General features: G+C 40.7%; 1 protein-coding gene across 1 annotated transcript; it reads right to left on the minus strand.

Moving 5' to 3' along the window:
- Positions 1 to 422: 422 nt before the first annotated feature.
- RAD21 (RAD21 cohesin complex component) lies at positions 423 to 25,682 on the minus strand. Its single transcript, XM_039549057.1, has 14 exons — positions 25,455 to 25,682; positions 17,255 to 17,428; positions 15,735 to 15,864; positions 13,479 to 13,578; positions 12,384 to 12,490; positions 11,280 to 11,483; positions 10,706 to 10,831; positions 10,390 to 10,512; positions 8,562 to 8,785; positions 8,080 to 8,239; positions 7,614 to 7,765; positions 4,628 to 4,777; positions 4,088 to 4,171; positions 423 to 2,212 (listed from the first exon to the last, which is right to left on the minus strand). Exons 2-14 carry the CDS (start codon positions 17,396 to 17,398, stop codon positions 2,021 to 2,023), a joined length of 1,896 nt encoding a protein of 631 aa, XP_039404991.1. The 5' UTR covers positions 17,399 to 17,428; positions 25,455 to 25,682; the 3' UTR covers positions 423 to 2,020.

Genomic DNA, 25,682 nt, shown 5'->3' on the forward strand with positions numbered 1-25,682 from the left:
CAGGTAACCAGCTGACTCCATGTGCTGCAGCCACAGGCTTGGATCCAAGTGCCTGGATCTACCAGGAAGAGCATGCAACTTCAGAGGCACTGACATGCACGCAGAAGCAATTCCAGGAGCAAGGGAACAGCAGAGCTAACAGAATTCAAGTTGGGTACGTTCTGGCATTCAGAAGAGACAGGCATGTAGATGAATCACCTTTTATAGACAGTCTCCCATAATTTTCCACAGACATTTCTAGCATAGAATCCTTGAACAAAAACACTTCCTTCCTAACAGCAAGAAATCTATTTACATACTCGAGTTTTAATATCTCAAAGAGCTAAATCTTTCCACACCCAATACCAAAATTACCAACCTCTAAGTGCTCAGTCCCTCCTACATAAATGGAAGGTGTTCAAACAAGATACAGAGCTAATACGTAACAGCTTATAACACAACTTTTATTAGAAAAGTTATACATAACAGCATCAACTATTTTCAAGAATATTAACCTTGAAAAGCAACAAAAACAGACTAAAAATGTGTAACAAGAAACTAATGACCTTCTCTATAATTAAACATTCAAGTTATCTACAATGTCTCTTTTTACAAAGGGGAAAATTACGGTTTTACAGGCACATCATGTTGAAAATAAAGCTGCAGTAACTTTGTACAATTACCTTTTTCAAGGATTATTAAAACATGGTCATCATGTAGTCTCATGTAGACTTTTTTAAACATTCACATAATTTTACATTTGAGTATACACTGAAATTTCAGAGTCCCAAAATTATTTCACAAAAGTGCCAACATTAAAACCAGAACCTTCAGTGTGAATAATTTTGCCCTAAAAAAAGTTAAGACAGGTCTCCATAATCAACATATTCACATAATTTCTGGTGCTACCTGGTCTAACAGTAAAGCTTCATTCTTCAGAAATAAAAATCAAACCGGACTTCTTCTGCAAAACCAATAAAATGTTTTGAACACAGGAGTGTACATTATCAGAAAAAATTGACACTAAAACCATAAATATATCTGAAGAGTCATTAACGCACTACACAATTATGTGGAATTGTGCCCATCTATACTCTATATTCAAGGTTTGTTGCCCTTTTGGTACAGGTGGTATCTGAATTTAGCAATTATTCTTATTGTTGGATGCCTGCTTAATAAAAAAATCAGATAATTTACAATCTAGAAGTCTGTTTTAAAAAGTCTGGAGTTTATATACAGCTCTAACAAACCTAAAGCATTATGATTTCTTAAATGTTTAAATGAAATGACTAGTTTTCATTTGTCACTTATTAACGTAATTAGCCATTATCAGTAGTGGACCATAACAAGGTGATAAGTGAAAAGGAATGTTTTGTCTGAAATGCTTCACATGTTCTGTCCTTTCATGTATCAGGTAGAGGAAGTGCTCTCCACAGACACTCATTTCCCCTTAGCATCAAGGGCTACAAAAATCTGACTGCAAAAATGCAGTGACACAGCAAGCTGACATATCAGGCACTACCTTTCATATTGGCAGCTTTAGGAGACCCACAGTATGCACAAAGATCTAGAGAAGGGGAAAAAAGTCTACTATTATGAGAAGCAGACCAAACATTTCAGATGAGTTTGGCAAAGTTTTTAATCAGACAATAGGTTGGCCATCCAGATTTACTTGTATAGATTAAAAATACCTCTATTAAATCAACTAGTCAAATTATTGTAAGACATTTTCATTGATACTCAACATCACATGCACCAATATTGCACACATCTGCTCCGAGCTGTTAAAACAATCTTTATCTGGGCGCTTGAGATGTCTGGTTTCTGCAGCTGGAACTCAAGTCACCCACCCCAGCAGTTTCACTAAAAATGTGAGTGGTGAAGTTAAAATACAAACCCCAAAATAACCCCAAGAGAAAACCAAGGACTTTATACAGACAATAAAATCTAAATTTTCTGCAATGGTCTTGTGGGCCCTACGGACGGGGCAATACACGCACGCACTGGTGAGACGAGCACCAGCTCTGCTCTGTGGAACCATTCAGATAATGTGAAACCTGGGACCAGGGGTGGCAATGATGTCACTGTAGGGCTCCTCCTGGGTCAGCTCTATAGCCTGCTGCTTTTTCAGTACCAGGAAACTGTAGAACTTTGCAGCTGCTTGTTTTCTATTTGTATTTCTGCACAGCTCAAGCAAGCTGATAGATTCTGCTCCAGTCTTAGCAAGAGCTCTCTGAAAAACACAACATTGATACCACAAATTAAACAGAGAACTACACAGAAACAACAATGTCTCTTGGCAAGATTCTGTTTGTTGTCAACCCCAGGACACTGAGGATTCAGAAGGATGGGAACATTACCACATGTACATGAAAATTTCTTCATGGATCTCAGTTAAATGAAACCTAGTAGGCTTCCTAGAGATGTGTAAAAAAAAAACCATTCTTGAATCTGCTGAACATATTCCAGAAACACTGGTGTACAGCACAAGATTTTATTTCTGCAGCTATAACTAACCAGTTTTTTTTGACTACAGGACAATTTTTTCTATTCTTTAATAGGAATAAAACAAAAAAAAAAATCAAGTTGTATTTCTCAAAATAAAGGTAATCCCAAAAATAATAAAGTAAAATTTCAAGCACTAACATTCTTTAAAAGATGTGTAATTTTCCCAAGGTGAAAGCCTGTTTATTTCTAAAACTCCTCTGTCTTAAACTAAGTACCCAAAGTCACCTACATTTTCTCAAAGTCTTGGCAAGAATATATTTAAAAAAAAAAAAATCATGAAAATACATCTTTTTTCTGGCCAGAACAACTGAGGCCTTTGATTTAAAACAGAACTGTCTGCCCTGGAATGACCTTCAACTAGATGAAAAGACATTTGGCTGGCCAAACCAAATTACTTTATATTAATCAGAATTTAACTCCAAATCTCATTGCATATTTAATGTTTCAGCCATCCAAAGTGATGCTCTTTTGGGTACACAGAAGAAAGAACTGAAAAAAACTAGTTATGGCCAAAGAGAATTCTAAAGTTCTCTTCAGAAACTGTAATGAAACAACACTACCAACTCAACATCGGTATACTTTAGAAATTATTTTTAAGCTACAGTTGTAGTGATTTGGTCTGGGACAGAGTTAATTTTCTTCACAGCAGCTCATATGGTGCTGTTTTGCATCAAGTAGGCTGGAGGTGCACAAGGAGTTGGGAGGGGACACTGCCAGAACAGCTGACCCCAACTGGCCAAAAGGATAATCCCTGCCATATGCCATCATGCTCAGCATTTAAAGCTGGGGGAGAGAAGAGGGGGGTGTGTGACCATTTGGGATTGTGGCATTCAGTAACAGCCAAATCACAGGAGTTGCCAAAATGTTTAATGGAACAAAGGAGCTACAAACTAGGATGAAAGGCAGATGCAGTCCAAGAATATGTGGAGGACACACACAGAGACTGATAAGCAAAGGAACGGTTTGCACTTCAGTTCAGGTGCACAGTGGGGTGTGCAGAAAAAAGCTCTTTAGCTCCAGCAAGCAAGAATCCATCCTACGGACAGATACATGTCTGTGCAGACTGAAGTCACGTGCTAGAAATCAGCCGAAGTCACATTTCCACAGTTGTTAAGAGATTCAGCTTCTCATGGCATGCAAGTTTTCAAACTAGCACAGCCAGAAAGTAAATATCCTGTAAAATGGTGTTATATCCCTAGACCCTTATGGGGGTTTGTCTAAGGACACACAGCACAAAACCAGAGGTGCTAGGGTTTCATTAAAAACACAATCAAACTCAATTATTTTAAAGTTTAAATTTCTGGGAATCTTAGTTGCACACCAAGTGTAGACACAAAGGTTGAAAAATATTTAAGTGAAAAATTTTAATTCAAATGTTCTCTGAAAAAAAGTGACAATTATGAAAGTATAGACTTAATTTTAATATATTTATTTGATATAAATTTAATCAACTACACGCATTCTTCCCCCTCTAAGGTAACTGGTATTTTAGGCTGTAACACCAACTGCAAAGAACGCTCCTTCTTGACCTTTTTAGATCAAAAGCATCACTGGGCATACTCAAAAGCTACTTTAAAAGAAAGCAAATAATCATGGGTACCTGAAGTCCATGGAGCATTTGTTGAGTCCTCTTGTTCCATCTCCTTTCTTCTTGATCCTGATCACCCCCTGTGCCGTCTTCTTCCTGCAAACAGGCGTAAAATAAAAGACATCAATGAAGTTTGTTTTGATATCCATAGAATATTAAATACTGTAGCTAAGAGACAACTTAAGTTATCCAATTTCAGGACATGCTTGGTTTTCTTGCAAAAAGCTACTTTCATTAAGTAGCACAAGCTATTTAAAATATACCACACCATTAAGTTCGAAAGTTCTTGTCTAAGGCATCAGAAAAATATAGAGTGGTTTAATCCAGCCATGTGTGAGAACAGGAGAACACTAATTTAAAACAGAATGTGTATGAAAATTATAAAATTAAATAATATAAATATAATAAAATGGTCATGAAATAATTTAAGAATTACATTTCCAAGGGCTACTAATAAGGACAGACAAAAGAACTATTTCTTATGCCTTTTACTGAATCCACAGTCAAACACTTCTGGGAAACACACAAACTGATTCTACACGGAGTTCTTACTTCTTCCTCCTCCTCCTCTTCTTTCTCCTTTTCCTTCTCCTTCTCTTTTTCTGGTAGAAGTTCTAGCTCTGGTATTAGCTGGCAGATGTTTTGGGGCTCCTCTGGAGGCATTTCTACAGGTGGTATTTCCAGCTGTTGTGATGGTGGATGCTTTAAAAGCACACAGTACAGTTAAACAAACAGTATCATTTTGCCAGTGAGTGCTTTTACAATAGAATAATGGTGCTACAGACCAGTTTAATAAAATCCAAGTATGTAAATCTTAGCCATTTATTAGAATTTTTCATTTTTGAAAACCAAAAACCAATTTTGTTTTGCTGTCCATATGTGTATTTTCAATCCTTTAGATTCTACTCAAACCAGAAATTATGGTATCACTAAAAACTAAAAATGCTTTCCAGTAACTTCACTTACTCCCCCATCCAAACTACTGATCTCATTCCATGGATCAGCACATGCAAATTTAAAATCCCACATAACCAGATGCAGTGCTACATGAACACACTTAAACTCACTGGAACAAGACATCTTCAAAATACCAAAATGCTGTTCTCATCAATACAAACATGAAGGAATTAAACACTGGTACCTGCAAAGTTTCTGAAAACGTATGAATGACTTTGGTGCTCAAGTATATTCTCAGAAAGTATTTATGTCAAGAGGAAAATCCAGAAAAGTAATTTAATAGGATTTATGTAGACAGTTTTAATAAAATTGATATATGGTACTCTCCCTCTTATAAACAGTTAAGTGCTTGCCAGCAAAGTTACCCTGACACCTGAAACTGTTTATACACATACCCTAAAATGGCTAAGCAACTTCTGATGTAGTCACACAGCAGGTATCACTACAGATTGTACATGTTGCCACAGACCTGACCTGGCCTCTAAGATGGTCACAGAATTCCCAACACACCAAAACCCCTAATTACACTGACTTAGCACAGTTGATGCCGATTTCACCCCATGACATAGCCAAGAGGAGCAGCAGCTGCCACCCTGTTAAATAAGATAATGTAACATCTAACAGTCCCATTCTACAGTGAACAACCTGTTAGCCAAGGAATGTGCAAAGTGAGGTTAAAAAATGCACAAATATGCGACACAGCATAAACCAGGACTGTTCTCACCAGGCAAGCATACAGAAAAATACACCTTTCATTTCGCCCATTTCCTTCTTTTCCCCTTCACAAAGTTTCCTTTCACACTGCATCACAGCTAGTGTCCAGGTCTACTCACAGCTCAACTAGGAAATCTCTCCAGACAATCAAAGTTTTTCTTTGAAGCCTTAAGCCTGGAACACTAGGACTGTCTTAAAAGACATTTCTGCAGCTAACACAATCCTTGCTTCACGGAAGCTGTTCATATACACTTGCCAAGCTGTGTTGGTTTAACACAGTCTGTTTTTTAGTGGGGTTGGGAGATAAGCTCCTCGAAACTTTTATGTCCAGCACAGAGCCAATCACTGAAGGCTCTGATGATGGGCAGGTTACTAGCCCGATTAGACAAGTTGGTAACGCCTCTGTGATGACATATTTAAGAACAGACAAACCATGGGAAGCTCTCTTTTCCTCTCCAGAGGGGTGGTGAGACAGCTGCCGGGGCCCATCCCGGCGGGGGCAGCTGGGACCACGCGGCCGGGGCCCTCCCGAGGCTGGGACTCTCCTGAGGCCGGGACCACCCGCACAGTGCTGGCAAGGACCACACAGCCAGGGCTGGCCGTGCAGTGCTGGCAGAGACCACATGGCCAGCAGCGAGAGACATGGTGAGCAATTCTCCAATGCAGAGCCCAGACGAGATCAACCTCTCAACTGCCACTTAAAGACACCAACTTTCTTCCATGTCAGAGAAAAGGGAAAAGTGAGGACACGTGAGGAGAACCATCATAGCGACGAGGTCAGTGAAAAGAAGGAGAGGGAAAAAAGTGCTCCAAGCGCTGGAGCTGAGATTCTTCTGCAAGCCGTGGTGAGGACTATAATACAACAAACTGTTTGCCTGTAATTCATTAGGTGCCTGGGGGGGTGCAGATATCCACCCGCAGCCCGTCAGGAAGAGTACTCACGCTGGAGAGCGTGGATACTGAAAAGCTGTAATCTAGTGAGGAATCCAAACAGAGATGACCCTTGCTTACAGAGATAGAGAACCCTTGCTTCCAAACTAGAACAGCTCATCCTTAAAAGACTAAACCCCATGAACTAAAATGGCCCACGCTTGGCAGGGAAGACTGCTTGGCCCATGGGAGGGACTCATATTGCAGCAGGTTTGGGCAGGACTGCTGCTTGTAGAAGTTAAAACCACGCTAGAAAAGTCACAGAGAACTATCTCCCATGGGAAGGATCCCACAGGACAGAAAAAAGAAACTCTTTTCCCTAAGCATACTGAAGAAAGATTTTTAAGAAGTGAAATACTGACCAAAACCCCATGTTTTGTTTCCTTGCACGGTCGGTGGAAAGAGGGAGGGAAAGAAAGGTGTTCTGAAGATTTGCTTTGGTTCCCATTACCCTTTTTACTTTTAATTCTGTTAATAATAAATCATCTTTATACTGTTTAAGTTTTGAACCTGTTTTGCCTTAAAGTGTTCTTTTTTTCAACAATCCTTAACTCACGAAAATGAAGTTTTCAATTCACCCTCCTCTGCTCAGCTATAGCAGAGGAAAATAAGTAGATGGTGTTTTCATGGGTGCCTGGCACTTAGCCAGCTTCCAACTGCAACAAGCACAACTTAATAAGTGATATACTAGACTCCTTGAAGACTTTTACTGAAGGAAATAGTATAATTTCTTTATTCTACCAGCATTTTAAGTGTTTCAGTAAGTTTTTCACCTAACAAAGGCACCAGAATGACTACCCAGGGACAAATGTTCTGACACTGCTACAGTGAATCTCAAAGGACCACAGAAAGCTAGGGCCTCAAATCTGTCATTTCCTACTCAAAGACACTGCCCACTTCTCACTCCCCATAAAAAGAATAGTAAAAGCTTACTCACAGGTAACACTGGCTCTGGTTCTACTTGCTGTAGTTTGCGTTTAACACCTGTCTGAGCTGGTGGGGGTGGCATAACTGATTCATCCAGGTTGGTTCTGCTGCCTTCCATCATCGACTCCTGTAAACGGCTTGGTTCTTCCAGAATAGGTTCATCTATATTCCACAACAAACCTTCTTTTAGATACTTAAGAATGTAATTAGAAACTGTACCAAAATCCAATCTATTATTTTAGAATTGAGCACTCTTCACAGCCTGCACTTTTAATCCACTGGTTCAAACAATTCCTAAGCTTCCCCTATTTCTAGGAAAAAAAAGTTATTTTGTGTCATAGGTTGTACATCAAGCTAAACAACCCATTACAAAGCTCACTGCTTCATACATAATCTTTGATGACTTAATACAAAGCACAAATAAAAGAGAAAAATACACTCTGAGGGAATGCCCTTCTCTTTGACAAGACACAAACCAATGACATCTCGTTGCTGCTGTTGTTGTTGCTGCTCATCTCTAGGAACCTCTGGGTTTTCAAAGTCTTTAAGGAACTCATCAAGATTGTCAGCTTCTCCACCTTTCCTCCTCTTTCTCAGGTCTTCTGGTACCAGAGGTGTAAGACAGCGAGTAAAGAGCTACAGAGGAAAGGTTACATTATTCACTACTGCAGTTCTCAGTGTCCTTTAATTTCTTTTTGGATCAAGTAATTATGGGCTATCTTTCTTTCTCAGTTTTTAAGCTCCTCTCCAACAGTACTAACATCTAAAAAAATAATTTTTTTCTGTAACTGATAACAGCAATGTTTGACGTATTTACCTTAGTTCTTTTAATATGTTTTTTCTTACAATTATGAATACTGCCATCACTGTATCACTACTTATATGCTGATGTTTGCTATACATGAGGCACAATCCTGAATACAGTCCATTTAAAAGTGAACTCGCACAAAAACATTACCTTCAGTAGCCTGTTATTCCACAAAGGCTGTGCAGGCAGAGAGAAAAGCTTTTCAACTCCACCAGTTTCTTTCCACATCATCAATTTCTTTGTAGGAGGTGCCAAATCCAAAGTAGTAACAATATCAGAGTAGTCACTTAATTGGGCTCGAATAGTCTTGCTGTCCAATTCTTTCACACTGTCCACAATCAGCTTTCTCTTCCTCTTTGCTTTGGTTTCCTTGACTGTTGATATTTTTAGCAAGCAATGAAGGTTAGCTCAAACAGGTACCAATCTGTAGAAGAATCCTTCAAGTTCTCTATAGGTCTCACTTGCCCACATATAAAGCTGCCTCAAGAATCTAAAGCAACTCTAGCTTTGGAAGAAGGATAAAACATCAAATACTATGAATGCTGTCCCATAACTTACACATTCTTCTGTGAATTTGAATCTACTTAAGCCTCAATGTTCTCAGCTGCACATGCCTCTCTACCCCATGGCTTGCTTGTTAGGCTGTGCAAACATTGGCCACTGTGTTGAACAGAGTATGGAGTACCTCTTGTATGAGGAAAGGCTGAGAGATTTGGTTTTGTTCAGCCTGGACAAGGGCAGTTTTGGAGTGACCTAATTGTGGCCTTCCACTACCTGAAGGGAGCCTACAAGGAAGATGGAGGAGACTTTTTACAAAGACATGTAGTGACAGGGTAGACGGGAGGGCTGCAAACTGACAGAAAGCAGGTTCAGACTAGATACTAGGAAGAAATTCTTTACTGTGAATGTGGTGAGGCACTGGAAGAGGTTGCCCAGAGAAGTTGTGGGTGCCCCATCCTTGTGAGTGTTCAAGGCCAGGTTGGATGGAGGTCTGAGATACCTGGTCTAGTGGAAGGTGTTCCTGTTTATGGCAGGACGGTGGAACCAGATCTTCACGATCCCTTCCAATCCCAGCCATTTTACGAGTCTAATCACAGATTCAAAATACCACACCCACTTTTTCCCCTAAGCCCTACCTGAGCTTTAGTGGCGTTCATGTGGGTGGTTGTTTTAACAGTAAACTTCTGACCGTGCTCTAGGATGGCTTTACTGTGCTCAAAGCCTGGTACTCTGCGGCAGAACCTGAAGCTCTGGCAAATGCTGTCTTTGCTGATCCCAGCAGATGAGCTGGACCCCTGCTGCCAGCCTGCCACGAGAGGGCAGTGCCAGGGCTCTACCACTGGCCAAGCAGGGAATCAGGGCCTGGAGCTCAGTCTAAAAAGCACAGGACAAGCTACTTTTTTTCCAAACATGAATTTTTTTAATAAAGCAGGGGTCTGTATATAAGCCAAATATAGTATTAGTTAAATAAAGCAAGTTTCTTGCATTAAAGAAAAAGGGAAATCCCTACTTAGTAGAAATTAAAATACAAAGGTGCATCTCCCAAACTCAGCAATTCATTAAAGCTACAAATCACTAGAAGAGCACTCGTTCTCAGTGTAAACAGTCACTCCTGCCCTTCAAACACAGCACATAAAGAACTGTGCTGCACTACAGATCCTGTATTAAAGACATGCTGAGTTCCATTCCAACTCTGTGCATTTTAACTAGCATGTTTATCTAAAGCTACAGTATCATGCTGTTACACATACTGACTGCAGAAATGACAAGCTAGTATTCTCCCAAGACCATCCATGCTACCTCTCTGGGAAGTACTGGAAAGCTAGTATTAGAATAAAAGGAATTCAGCACTTGATCCCTGTTTTCCCTCCCAAGTGAGAAGCAAAATCAGCAGCAGTGCCAGACATTCATTTCCACTCCATCAAGTTAAGGTGGTCTCTGACAAACTGTGTAAAACATTCCCCAACAGTTCACTCACCCGTTATGTCAATAGGCTCCAGAGCAAAAGCTTCCTCTTCATTGGGAACAAGCGTTGTCTGGTCAGTCATGGTTGGTAAAGGTTCCACGGGATCTACCGAGTCTGGGCTGTCTGGGCCTCCCACTGCAATTACAACAAACACCTTGCACTAGGGTCAAAACATCAACAAGCTGTGCTACCCTTCCCATCCCCTCCTCCACACTTTCAGGTGGTTTACCGTATTTCACACTTTTAAGCTTAATATGCTTTTAAAGAATTAGAATTCAAATTAAATGAGTTGAAAGTAATTCTAGATCTAGTCCTAGATCATACTCACTTGATACATTATCATCATCATCCATATCATCATGGGGAGGCTGCTCTGGCATCATTACTCCACTTTCTGAGAGTGCAGGTGGGTCATCAAAAATACCACCATCATTATTACTGAGAAGTTTGTCATCTGAAGCAACCATATGAAAGAATCAGTTTTGCATTCACAAATGGGTATAGACACATTTACAAAGAAGTACAGACAAGTTTATTACAACATAGACAAAGATAGTGCAAAAGTTAGAAACCAGTACTTTCAATGCTGACATAGAAGAAAGTAGCATTTCAAGGTGCATTTCAGCTCTAATTCTGAACTTACAGATAACGTTTATTACAATATACTTGCCACATATTTTACATCTAAGATTTTTTGAACTTTGTTTGAAATATGCCAACACTTAATGTGCTGTGAGTCATCTATACTACTGTAGCACTCACAAACCGGAATTTCACTGGGCAAGACATAACTTTTGACAGGGATCTTGGCAACAAAGGAAACAACTTCCCCTCACCTACCCAAGAACTAATTAATTAAGGCAGGAGGTGGGATAGAGGAAGAACAAATTTCTCAAACTTACCCAATATTCCACCATCGTTTCCTTCTCCAAAATTATCATCTTTGTATTGGTCTTCATATTCCAGGTGATTAGATTTCTCATTGAGGTGACTGGTGCTCTGTTCAGGTTCCAGTAGGAGATTGGAAGCACTAGTGCTCACTAGCATGTCATCCTCAAATGCACTGCCTTCTCTCATCATCTCACGATCATCCATCCCAAAGTCACCTGCAAGAATACAATTTCACTGCTAAAAGTGCTAAAGAACCAAGATGCAAGAGACCTACCTAACTGATCAATAAAGACCCATGTAAGACCAAACTTTAATTCAATTTATCCTATTTGCAGAGTTAACAACAAGATGTAAGGAATTGTGCCCAGCAATACCATAGCAAAAAAATACTGTTCAAACAATTATAAAAATAACTATCTCCTCTTCAAAGCATTTTATTGTACTTATTTGCATTGATATTAGCAAGATCCTACTAAATTTTATCTCCACAGAAACCAAAGAATTCAATGGAATTTGAAAAAGTTGTGCCTTATGCCTTGAGGCTGAGCTTCAAGTACAGAAAACAAACCAATACCAAGTCAACACTATTCCTAGATTATTCTTTCAAAACAATTACTGAATTATGGATTACAATACTATATATTGGGAACCAGACATTTAAATAAAACTGTCTTTAGGCTTTGATTCAGATGTTAGAACACTGTCCTTGAAAGATACCCAAAGCAGCAAACTTGTTGCCACTGACTGATTCAGCTTTAGAAATCTCCCAGTGGTTTCTGACTGAGAGCCTGTTTATGATTAAAGCAACAGCTCACTTCATATTCACATCACATTTTGAAAATTGTAATTGTCACAGTACTTCACTGATTAACTCGACTGAAGATTCTTCAGCTTTTCTTTCTGCCTATTCTAGGCAGCTAGAAGTTTGCTGAGCATTAGAGGACAGACTTTCTGGAAAAACTGTCACAAAGTAACTAAAAATTAAATGTAGAAAACCACAGCATGTTTGATCTAATTTGCTTTGTGCATAATGGGCATTCCATAGTAATTGCAAAACCGTATCTTACAATAACTGAAATTAGATAGTAGCACATAGTAACACATGAGATCTTTACCAAAGTCATTATCCTGGAGGATACTGATGTTGCCTACTTCCTCTCTCATTGTAATTTCTTCCACTCTGCTCTGGTTCAAACTGAACTGCTGAGCCACATCAATATCACTTAAACAAACAGAAGGCAATTATTAAAAATCCCATTAAAAAATTAAAAACAGATAAAGCCTGCTAAAATAAACATTACATTATTTAGTAAAAAGCAATTTTACATTCAAGTCAATTATTGAAAAAAGTAAGTGAACACTGAATAGAAACTACTACTTAAAACAGTGAGACCATTAATGGTTCAAAACTATCATCCAAATTGCGTTAGATTCTGGGAAATATATCAGTAATCTCTCTTACTCCTCGCTGTGTTTGGGTTACTAATTTCAAAGGCCAAACTAACAATCAAGAAAAGACTTCCTCCCCTTCAACTCAAAAGCTATTAATGTAGTTTATCAAACACTGTATTTTGCACCAGTACCAAGTTAACACTCTGTGGTGTATGAAGGTACATTTCTTATAAAGACACAGAAATTTTATGCAGTTTCAAATTAGTATATACTCTAATTTAAATATAAACTATATAGAACACTGAATAAGCTGTATTCTAAAAACTCCCTTATGGATCATTCAAATAACAAGAATATAATAATAAAAAACATCAGGTTTTTTAAGATTAAGAACTATTCAGGTTGTATACTTGTTATATGTACAAGTAATCTATAAGTATTAAGTTTAAAAAATTAAAAGTGCCATTTCAAAAGCTCAACAACATTTCCATAAAACTAATCTTGTCTAACCTAAGCATGTATGTGATGTAGGGTGCCTTGGACAGAAGAAAAAACAAAGTTATAACAGATAGCTGAGTTTTTCAAAAGCTCCTGTATGGACAGCTTTAACTTCAGTTAAAGTCAATGCTACTATGAACTTAAAATCAACACAAAGATGACTGCACACTTCCTTATTAGTGTATTAAAAGCCCTAAGAATAGAAGTTACCTACAGACTTTTTTTTTACATTCAGCAATGAGTTAGCTGTTTAAAACCAGGTTCTCCTCAACTAAAACCAATTATCATTTTCATGGAAATGAAAAAAACCCCAAACTTACTCTAGATCAGGAAGTGGTTGGTCAAAATCATGAAACTCCTCAGGTAAGGTAATAGCATTGTAAGCAGCCTCTCTGTTTTCCTCAGGCAAATCAACAACTCCTGCAAATAAGAACACCCGGACATGAGTTCCCATTCCTTACGAGGACAGCATTTTTCCCTGAGCCATTAGCATTTTCTCCCTGCATGAGCTTACTGTGTTCAAATTTGTTGAACTGAACTGATGCTGAACTGATGCTGACACCTACAAAGAAACCTTAAATAATGCTAGTAAGTGAGATTCCAACTAAATTCAAAACATATATCCTCAAGCCTTTGCACTCTATATAAACCTGGAAGCCTCAAATCAATCAGTAATGTTTGTGTGGCACTATGCAGAGCTGTGCAGCCAACAAAGGCATCATATGTTTCACAACACTGCAAGTACCTGTTCCAAAATAATTTCATCATGATACACAGTATGAGCTGCAAGGTTCTACTTTACAGTGGCAGCACAGTGTGACTACTTTGCTGCTGGTCCTTTATTCAGTTCCATCAGCTCCAGAGGTCCCGAACAGTACTGATTGCACTTGGGGCACACTAACTCATAGGCTTCTGCACATAAAAGAGCTGCATTACCAAAACCACACACATTTTCTTTTCTTATCCTCTGGAGATGTGTAATCTTATTCAGCAGGCATTCTCAGGGCATGACCACCAGATTGGGCATCACAAAACCAGTGCCAGTAATTGGTCCCTCTCTTTTATTCAAAGTCTTAAAGGTCAGGGCACTTGAAAGTGCATGGGAAATGCAGGTTCAACTCCTTCTGTAACTTGCCGAAGATCTGAGCTCTATGCTCTGCCTTCTGACCCACACACGCAACACAGGCAATTCTGAGGTACTGATACTTCAGAAACACTCTGCCCACTGTGCTCCCCTCTGTAATGAATAATCAAAGAACCACTGTCCATAGACACCAGGAAGAAGCAAGAGTCTGTAGTTTACTCATCATGGTACTTGACTAGGAATGAAGAAAACTAGTCCATCCTTTCAGGGCTGTTCAATATTTTTGGCTGCCTGGTGCTTAAAATGAAACATGTAAATGATTCTCAGAACAGACAAGACTCAGGACAATGCCTAAGGCACACAAAGCTGATAAACTGAGAGTAAATGCTATAAGATGAGTATTTCAGCTTGTGTCAGGCCAGAATGTCACTTTTTGTAAGTCTTAAATTTTAAGGTGGTTCACCTTCGACATGCACTCTGTTAGGAGTGAGAAAATTGGGAAACAGACTGCCTTGTGAAATTAAAATAAATTTATGTTCTTATCACCCAGGAAAGTTAAACACAGTAGTAAACAAAAAATTGGCAACAGTCAACAAATTGCCACTGAAAGCTACAAAAAATTCAATACCTGAATTCAATGCCTGAATCAAACCTGTAGGTCAGGAAATTAAAATAAAGGGAACATACCCCTAACTTTTCTCAAGTTACTGCTGCACTGGCTTTCAAGAATTGCCTTTTTAGAAAAAAAGCCTCCCTCAAGTTCAGCTTTTAAATCTATTGCACTCACTAACCTAAAAAGGGAGAATATGATTTAGCAGCTGTGAGCATCCAGCAGCATCACTCCAACAGCTACGCTGTAGCTGGAAAAAAGTTCCCCAGGCCGGAATTAAAGAAAACTATCTTGAAAGCCATGAAAGCCAAATAATTAATTGACTGCTAGATGGAAAAGTAATTTCAGATATTAATATGGTACCCCGTCTTCATGGAAAATATTTTACGTAAGCAACTATAGAGCGGGAAATTACGTTGCACACATACAAAAGGGAGATTATCTTTGATGCACGCATTACAGTTCACATTACTTTCAGAAACTAAAATGTGAAAGTGGAAAAAAAAAAGCTTACTTTTATGTTTCTGTCGTAACTCATGGCAAAAGAATCCTCACCCTTGACAGAAACAAGTCCCCTTCTGTGCTTCTTTTCAGTAGGGCACTGGCCTTTTTCAGACAGAAGGTAAAAGCCATGCAGTGTATTTCCATTTAACATCACACACCAGCTTTTACTGAATCAGCATTAGAGAAGTTTTTGTTCAGAATTCAGTTAAAAGATGTTTTTCAGCAGACAACTCAACCAGCCAGCTAGCTGCAATAATTACCTCTCCTATAACCTATACCTTTATGTAATTACACAGATCTAAAGGCAGAATTGTATGCCTTCTTAATAAATACATTTGTCAGTGTAACTTTTCAGAGTGCTTAGTTAAGAACAGATACCTGGACGAAAAGCCATCTTAATCTTAATGAAAGCCTCATTACAGTCTGCAAGAAGATATTTTGCTTTCCTGTGGTAGATTCTAACAACACCTAGTAAGAGATGTCCTGAGGTTCGGAGTGCCATCTTCACCTAAAAACACATTGCACAATCAGTTATTAGATGTAATCAGAACTAGATGTAGCCTCCCTTTTCCCTCCAGTCAGTTTTACATGAATTTTCTCAATAAAATCAAATATCCAAAATAAGCATAAAAATCAGCAGAAATCTGAAGAAACAAAGAAAGCAAAGTCCAGTTCAAGATGATACTCTATTACATTATTTATGGATGACCTGGCAAATATCAGTAAATTAATTAACAGCTCACTCCAGGAATTCCCAAATACTGCTCTGTCTAGTTAAAAAATAAGTGACAAAGCCTGTTTTTACCACACATTTTTATCTTTTTTTCTACCACCTTTGCTACTTTGTGGAAAATTGTGAATTATGGAAAAAGTGAAAAATAAAGTTCAACAACCATAAACAGATTTGGTTAAGTAAAATCTGGTTTAAAACTGTTAGCTACCTCTCCATCTTCTGTCCTGGAGTTAAAAAGAAAATCAGAGAAAAAAAAGTGGAAGATGTGGAGTGCCTATAAATAAGCACTGCCACACTTAACAATTTTAAGTTCCTTTCCTCTTCAATTTCACTGCTTTACTACGTAATGAAGTATCTGCTGTGGGAACGCAAAACTGAAAAAATTTAGAGAAGGACTCTTCTTTATGTATTTCAGGCTGAAAGAGCATGAAATTTGTGTTGAATGGTACATGGAAGAACTGTCTCACAGAAAGAGTAAGCCATACAGCATTTAACATCAGCCTGTAAGAATTCAAAATTTTTATTGCCTCCAATGTCTTTTTAATATTTTAGCTGATGAACTGTTACATAAAGTTAAATATATGAAAGAGTGCCTGTTAGTTTCTCTTTTCTCTAAAAGAATGTTCCAGCTCACTAGTCAATCTACCAACATTATCTTCTTCCTAAATCCTTCCAGAGCTGATAATGAAGCAAATCACTATTCTGGAAGAGTAAGCATCTCTGTGATTGTACAATACACTTTTTGCTTACACTTAGCAGTTCTTCTAAGATCTAAACTAGCATTATAAGAACTGTTAACATTTGTATTGACTAAAATAAAAGATATAAATTTTCTTTTGTTTTCAAATAGCTGCTTTTTGTATAAGACATTCAGACATCTGTTAACTGACAAAAGCCACAACTGTACCACTAGTTCTAAAATGAATAATTTCATTGTCATGAGTACTAGAGGGGAAGAAAAACAAAAACATGTAAAAACATCAAGCTACGTAAAATTTCCTCCACTTTCACAACAGAGTATTTCGTATCTAAGCAGACCTTTCCACCCTTCAAAACAGCAACATTAAGAACTTCATTTGCTTCAGTGACTCAAATAGTAAGTACCACCAGTACACACAAGTTCTTTTCACCGCAAGGTAACATCACATTAGTGTAAAATGGGTACCTTTGGGGAAATGATACTCTCCACGCTGCTCTCCAGATTACATTCAAAAACATGGGCTTTGGTCAGCTTCTTATCCCAATGGGCTGCCAGCCAGATTTTGGCCAGCGGCCCACGCTTGCTCAGGACAAAGTGGGCATAGAACATGGTCCCAGATGTCTAAGACAAAGTGCAAACCTGTAAAGAGAAAGGCAAATATTTCTTTCTGCAATTTTTATTTTATGAGGAACATCCTTGTAAACACCCTCTTATCCTCAGAAGTACATGTTTGCTTTTCAACCACTGAGGTCAGACTATTTGTTTAATATGTTTAAGAAGCCAACACTTACAAATGGTGTCCATGTAATAGCATATATATGTGTTTATTACAGAGTAATTATAAAGCAGAAGTAATACCCACTAACAGCCACATACACAACTTAAAAATGTTTATCATCCCTCAAGAAAAAAAAATCTTGAATCTTTTAACCTTTGGGGTAATGATACCAAACTCTCCTAGCGCAAAGAAGCACGTCTCAGTTTTCATTCCAGAGTAGCTTTCTACAACTTCCATTTCTTTCTACTCTTAATACAGTAGCTACTACTGTACTATACCAGCATATATTGTATATTGTTCCCAAAAAAGGTTCATCATTATAAAATATACAGTCCTAAATATTTTTGGACTTCACTATAATTTCATAAACAGGAAGCACAATTATGTCTACATTTCTGAACAGGTTGTTCTCCATGTCATACTTTTTTAATCAAGTGTTGATAAAAACGGTGAGAAAAATGACTGCACTATTCCAAACTTCCTTAAGACTCCATTTTCTTTCTCCTTAACCAGAAAAAAAAAGAGACACTCTTACCTATTTATCTAGTAACTACTTTGTTATGGCTGATAAGATGCCAACCCATCAAACCATGGGGAACCAGAACAGCATGATGTCTTATGATCTAAACATGCCAGTTCCATGCATGAGGTAAGTGTATTATTCAGTTAACTACAACTAGAGGGGGGAAAAAAAAAGTTTGCTTTAAAAAAGTAGAAGAATCTCCACAAAGAGTTTTTCCAGTAGTTTCTATACTCCAGGAAAATTAATCAAAAGAAAAGAACAGGAAAGATAAAATAAGTGCATTTCAGTTTTTACTTCCTCCATGCCTACAGAAAAACTGCCTGAGGAAGCACAGCAAGTCACAACTGTTATTGCTAGAAATTTAAGTAGAGGGGCAAGAGAAGCACTGACTTTACTGATTCAGTGGAAATAAAGCCAACCTCTAAACATCTGGATAACAAATGAAAAAATGCAGATCTAAAAGTCAAGTCCAAGAATTTCTTTTTTCCATTTTGAGAGTTGCATAACAGAACTGATTATCAAGTTACTCTCTTAATGACAGATTGGCCACCAATTCCATCCATAACCAAAACACTGGAGAGGATTTAAAGGAAATAAAGGCCATGTTCAGCTTAAACTCTAATTAACTCAGTATACAGAATTAATACTCCTCTTAGGAGTGAGGTTAATAGCTTTTAGTCATAATGAAGTTGCAAATTGACAAAAAGTTAGAATGCCATTTTTATTTGTTGAGATTGTATGAGGGCTAAGGACAGCACTGCACAAAGATGGACACGAGCAAGTTTTTCCAGGAAGCACAATTAAATAAATTTTGGATAAACATTATCAAAAGGAAGGTATTCTACTTTCTTTCCCCCCAGTAATTTTTGAAAGACATCACACTGTCTTAAGGCCAACAGACAATTCAATCCTTGCGTATTTCTGAAGGCCTCAGTATTTTTGTGTATGCAGAGACATAACTGTGCCGCACAGCATTTTGGTATCTTGAGTTGCTACCAGATCCATGCAGTACTCTGGTAACATTATGCCTGTGAATTACCCCTGAACATGAGGAATAGGGGAAAGCACAAACACAGAGTAAACAAACTCACTTGTATTAGTCCATCAAAAGCATTCATCAATGGTTGCAAAAACGTACTTTGATTAGTGGAGTTTGGCACAATTATTAAAATAGATAGCATGGGTTTCACAGAACTTCGAACATATGGTTAACTGAAAACATACTTAAGTTTCCTGTTAAATGTGAAACCCGCTATTTGGACAACTCTGACAAAAACAATTTATATCACTTTAAATGTGTTTCTCTTCATCCATCACTGAAGCCTTGCCATACTGAAATACATTAAGGGAAACAGCGACAATCAGACTACAGACAGTTTTGAAGTGTGTTGGGGTCCCTCCCCTGCCGTGTAGCCCTGGGAGAGGGGCCCTGAGGGCACAGACACGGGGTTTCCCTGCCCCTGCTCAGCCTCGTTCCCATTGGTTGGTTTGTGTTCCCTGCGCGGGCAGAAGGACCCTCGGGTCCCGTGACTGGAACAGTTCCTCGGCAGAGCCCCGGCCATGCGGCTGGAGAAATAAACATCTCTGAAACATCTAGCAAGAATCTGTCTGTCCTATATATTTCCTTTCCACGGGACTCCTGGTTTGATATATGCGTGTTGCAGGATCCCCACTGCAACAGAATGGTGGAGAATTGTGAGTAGAACGATCCCCGGTCCCTAAGCGACTGATTTGTGTGAGTAAACCCTGGAAACTTTGGATTCCTCTTCTTGGTTTTGTTTTGCTGTTCCATATCTGAACTATGGAGGAACGGTGGGAAGACTCTTGGCTCTCAGAGCCACATATGGACATTTATCTTAAACTTAAAATGATTCTTGAACAACGATTTGTAAATTTTAGCTTGATTCAAGCTCAAAAAGAACTGAAACACTTCCTGGCATGGTTGTTTAAGAACTTTTCTATGTTTCTTGGGATTAATTATTACCAAGGGCTTTTGGAAAACCGTTTGGACACAGTTAATACTGGAGTCAAAATATATGCCGATGGAAGAATATTTTCGTGAATATTATTTAGTTACCGAGACTGTTGAGCAATGTCAGCTGTGTCCTGGCGAAGGGAAGCCTGGCACAGGGACCGTGCGGCCCAGGCCACGTGCACCGAGCGCTCTGCGAGCAGCAGCGAGGCAGTTCCCGCGTGCGGGCGGAGCCACGCGAGCCGCAGTGGTCGGTGGCGGACCGAGGCGCGGCGGGAGCGGCGGGGCCCGGCGGTGCCCGCCCGGCCCAGCACAGCGCGTGGTGGAGCGAGCCCCGGGAACGCCCGACCGAGAGGGGCGGCGCGCGGGCGGCGGCTGGCGGCGATGGCGGTAGAACGGAGCCGCGCCCAGCCGAGACGCGCGCTGGAGCAGGGCTCGGGGGGGTCGTCGCTCGGGGGCCCGGCCGAGATGTGGGTGCAGCGCCCAGCATCGGCAGCGAAGCTGCGACCAGAGGAGGCGACGCGCAGAGAACTGAGCGGCGCGGCCCGGCCCGCGCAGCCCCGAACGCGACCCCGGGAAGAGCGCGCAGGCACCAGCAGCCCCGACAATTCCAACACGGAGCGACCGAAAGGAGAGAGCAAAGACGCAGCGAGACAGAAAACAGCAGCCACTCGGAAAAACGAAAAGATCATAGTAACTAAGACCTTAGGGATAGTTAAATGGTATAATGTTAAGCAAAATTATGGTTTTATAACAAGGTGTGACAACCAGCAAGACATATTCGTGCATAGAACTGCTATTAAAAAGAATAACCCTGAAAAATGCATCCCAAGCTTGGGAGATGGAGAGGTGGTGGAATTCAAAATTGTGCTAGGGAGAAAAGGGTTACAAGCATCGCAGGTCACTGGGCCTGATGGTGTTCCTGTAAAAGGCAGTATATATGCAAAAAATCGTAGTCATGTTAGACAATATCTCCATTGTAAGCCCCCCCTACAGTCTCCCTTTCCTAATCCCACCTTTCCCTTTTACCCTATGTCCTGTTACTCCCAGTGTATTCCCAATCCATTTTTTCATCCATGGTTTCCCTCACAAAACCATGCTTTTGCCAATTGTTTCCCCAGAAATCCCTTTCCAATGCCGAGTGGGGGATGAAAAGGGGGAGGGAAGAAGTTAAACCCTCTCCTGCCTCAGCTTCCCCACAAAGCATGCTCAGAGAGTTCTGTCTCCCTTCTGTCAGCCCTAAGATGTTCCACAGAATCTGTTTGGACATTTAAAGACTCAGGAGGGTGGCTTGTTTGTTTTGAAACTGTTCTTGTTATGTTTATCCAGTTGTTTTCATTCTCCTTTTATTAAAATAAAACGGGTGAGGTGTTGGGGTCCCTCCCCTGCCGTGTAGCCCTGGGAGAGGGGCCCTGAGGGCACAGACACGGGGTTTCCCTGCCCCTGCTCAGCCTCGTTCCCATGGGTTGGTTTGTGTTCCCTGCGCGGGCAGAAGGACCCTTGGTCCCGTGACTGGGACAGTTCCTCGGCAGAGCCCCGGCCATGCGGCTGGAGAAATAAACATCTCTGAAGCAGCTATCAAGAATCTGTCTGTCCTATATATTTCCTTTCCACGGGACTCCTGGTTTGATATATGCGTGTTGCAGGATCCCCACTGCAACAGAAGTGTGTTTCAATCTGAAGTGTTATTAACAAATAATGATTTCATTCCCTAAAACAGTAATTTCTTGTCACATTATGAGTCTCTGCCACTTCCAAATTCCAGCAGATGCTCTGCTCTGCATGGCAAAAACTGGGGTACAGCAATTGTACAAAGCCTTTTATAATTCAGTCGTTTAGCGCCTCAGTGCAACTGCTCAAAGCAGGCTCCCACTTTCTCCAGATTTTTTCTTTCTTTTCAGATACTCCTTTCTGTATTTCAAGCTTTTTGTGTGATCCTTAATTCACAGGACAGTATGTTGATGCAGTGGTGTAACAGAAGAAACAGATTTTCTGGCATAATTTGGGACTGGGATGAATGTTAAAGTAACCAAGAGTTTCTGCAAGTGGCAGAGTGCTCAGGCAGAGACCTAGAATATGTAATTGGCTGAAAAAGCAACTCATAAGAATCTACAAAAGAAAAGGGTAGCTGACGGCTCTTAAAAAACTTGTAAGGTAAAATATAACTGTCAATTTTTGAAACTGACTGGATATGAAACACACAAAACTTGTTCTAAGAACTTAGGCATTTCTGTCTTGTTTGCATTCCTCTAAGGCAAAAAGAATATGTACTCACAAGGCCATGTAGGACCAAATCCTGATCTTGTCAAATCGACCTTTTAAAATACTTGGAACTTTATTGTCATTAACTTTGAATTTCCTTCAATGTGCCACAGTTGTCCTCAGGCTTTCTCTGCCTAACTTGGTCAAAAACTGCACAATTTAAAAAATATTTTTCTTCCTACAGAAGTGTAACAATTGCTCTAATTCTATACACAAAGTAAGTGAACATGTAAAGCAGAACTAATATAGTACTGGTCATACACAGGGTCTGATCCAGAATCTGCCTCATTCTCTCATCTGAGACTCTGGTAATTGCTCCTTCCAAAGTAGCAGTAAGAAAATTTGGTAGATGCTAACTATGAGTTTCATCTTAACCCACAACTCACATCTATTCCATCTTAAAATCCTTCTTCATATTAGAATGGTTTACTATCTAACTTCTGAAGAGCACACTGGCATAGTTAGTCCCATCCTTCAAAGCATGCAGAAGAGTGCTTAATGAACTAAGAGGTGACAATAGACAGAACATTCAGCATATTTTGGTTTGCCTGTGGCTCACTCTAGCTCATTAAACCCACTTGTCAGCTGCTCTCCCTAGGTTAGGTTATGTACACACACACACCCCCCACTCCACAACTAAAGTTCAGTCTTCTATTTTTTTACTGTCACCTACTTTTGTTCCTTGTTGTAAAGCTAGTCCAAAACCACAGTCGCACACAGATGAGTAGACAAATTCCATACTACAGTTTAAGAAATCAGCCAGTCGTTTTAATTCACTTGTCCTTATGCTATCCTTCAATTTCTCTTCTCTGCTGGTCTCCCCCCACACGCATAACTTCCTCCTATGCTGTTTCTGCTTTGCTAAGCTCAGGCAGCCCTGGGTGATCTGGGGAAGGGTGAGATCACCCTCTACACCTGCATCAGTCTGACCTGGCCCTACCAAACTTCAGAAGTTCAGAAGAGCACTCACTAACACTGCCTCCCTGGCAGGTTTTGGTACCACGCTGAACACCTGGTGCCACCGAAAAAAATTCATCACAAACTCCACTAACATCACCTTACAGTTCCATGCCTCTTTTCACCACTACCTTATCTGATCTCCTTCCTTCAACCACTTTTATAATTGTCTGGTTAATCCATTTATCTGAATTTTAATATATTTCTTTGTGGCACCTGCAGCTTTACTAAAGCTCAGTGACAAGTCACCTTAATTTCTTATGTCCACAAAGTCAATTACTGAAAAAGATGAAATTGAACTAGTTCAACTTGTTATATCCTTGATAAATACATACAGTATTTTCCATTTGTCTCCAGGTCTTGTTTTTCCCACCAACAATTTTTCAGAAATTCTATGGCTGAAGTTGCACTACCAGGTCTATTAATTACTCAAACCGCAGCACTCCGTTACAGGAACTTCATTCACTGTTCTTCAATTACAATATACTACACACCTACATTAATCAGATAGAACCAGCGCCCCACTAAGGTTACTAATTCAAAAGCCAGATCACTCACAAGTACTGTACGGAGCTGGAGATTACTGAACACTATGAATACTGCTGTCCTCTTCCCTCAATTCTACATTCATACCTAGCCCTCAGCAGGTATCCTGCCCTTGCCCCTACATTCAGAATGCTCAATCAGTAGGAAAGACATCTTTTTAATTTAAGGCCCCGTCTCCATTATCTGAACCTCACGTTGCAGAAACCATGTACTAACACACTCCTCAAAGGTACATAAGTTGAAAAGAATCCCTTATGTTACTCCATCTTTTGCAGTTGTTACTCCTCTGCACTGTTCACCCAAAGAACCCAAATGAAACTTTTTAACATTTTACCTCTAAGAAGTTAAACTGATATAGTAACTAAAGGAAAAACTCTAATTTCTGTGGGAAATCCCATGGTATAAGCAAGACATGATTCATTTGTGTGGTAATTTAAGTTTATTGTAGGTCTCTAACTTTTTGCTCCTCCTTTTATTAGCCCCATCACGCTTACTTCCTCTCCAGTTAAAACTTTATACAAGAGGGCTTTGCTTTCCCAAATTTTGTAGAATGTCAAATAGTCACATATGAACCTTCATAAAATAAAACACAAGCCTGACCCTAATGCTTTGATGTCCCCTGTTTTTGATGATACGAGTTTTAGTGAGTAAGAGATTAAGGAAAGCCTACTTATTGCCCACATTCACACAGTGTGAGCCTAAATGGTAACTTCTCCAAATTTACAGTATTTTCTTTATGTGTCTAAATTTAAAAAAAAGGCATTTTCAGTGAAAGATGCCAATAAGTCACAGTGACCCCAAGTTTCCTTTGTTACTGATAAACACCCAACGTCCTGTTTTATATTTAACAAAGCACTTCTATTCAGCATCAGAAAAATCTTAAAAACTATAGCAAGATTTCTAACAGTGACTGTAAGAGCAGGATCTTGGTTCCTCAAAAAGCCGGCATTTTTGAAGGGCCCTTTTATTTGCAGCTGAACAGCCACAGTGTCCAGAAGGCACTTCGTATGCCACTAGCGAGGTTGTAAGAGAATTCAGTACCCTGCTCCATCCATGACAGAAGAAAAATTACACTTAAAAACTGAGGAGTGGCAAATGAAACTTTGTTCCTGCCGCTCCCCCCCCCCCCGCCCCCCCCCGACCGCTGCTGTTCGTTCAGCGAACCCACAGCCTGTTACATCGCGGCGGCCCCCGGGCCTCCCCACGGCTCCCTCGGCTTCCCCGTGACCCGGCTCCCCGGTGAAGGTCCCTGCGGAACCCGCTCCAGGTGCACAGACCGCGCCGCCCCTGCAGCTCCGCACTCCGCCCGGGCCGCGCTCCCCTCGGGCCCGGCCCGTGCCGCCGCCAGGCCGCGCTCAGGGCCCCGCTGCGCCTGGCCTCGCCTCAGATCGCCCCGGACACCCGGCTCCGGGCAGGGTCCCGAGGCGACCCCGGCGCCCTGCCCTTTCTGGGGAGCCCCAGGTGTGGCGGCGCACCAGGCGGGTCCTCCCCGCCGGGAGGGCTCGGCCGAAGAGCCGGCCCCGAGCCCGAGCATGAAGGCAGTACCCCGAGAGCCGGGCTGCGGCCGGGCCCCGCCGGGCCCCTTCGGGCGGCGGCAGCGACCGCGACGGCCGGAGCCACTCCTTACCCTGCTCCGGGCCCGGGGGCCGCTCGCTGCTCCTGCCCTGCCGAGCCGAGCCGAGCCGGGCCGGGCCGAGCCCGAGCCGAGCCGAGCCGAGCAGCGCCGAACCGAACGGAAGCTGAGCCGAAGCCAAGCCGGGCCGAGCCGAGCGGAGCCGAGCGGAGCCGAACCGCTCGCTCAAGCGAACAAGATGGCGGCCGCGGTCCTTCCTGCGCGCGAACGCGCCGTTCAAAC

Source organism: Corvus cornix, chromosome 2, assembly GCF_000738735.6.
Source record: "Corvus cornix cornix isolate S_Up_H32 chromosome 2, ASM73873v5, whole genome shotgun sequence".
Taxonomy (NCBI): domain Eukaryota; kingdom Metazoa; phylum Chordata; class Aves; order Passeriformes; family Corvidae; genus Corvus; species Corvus cornix.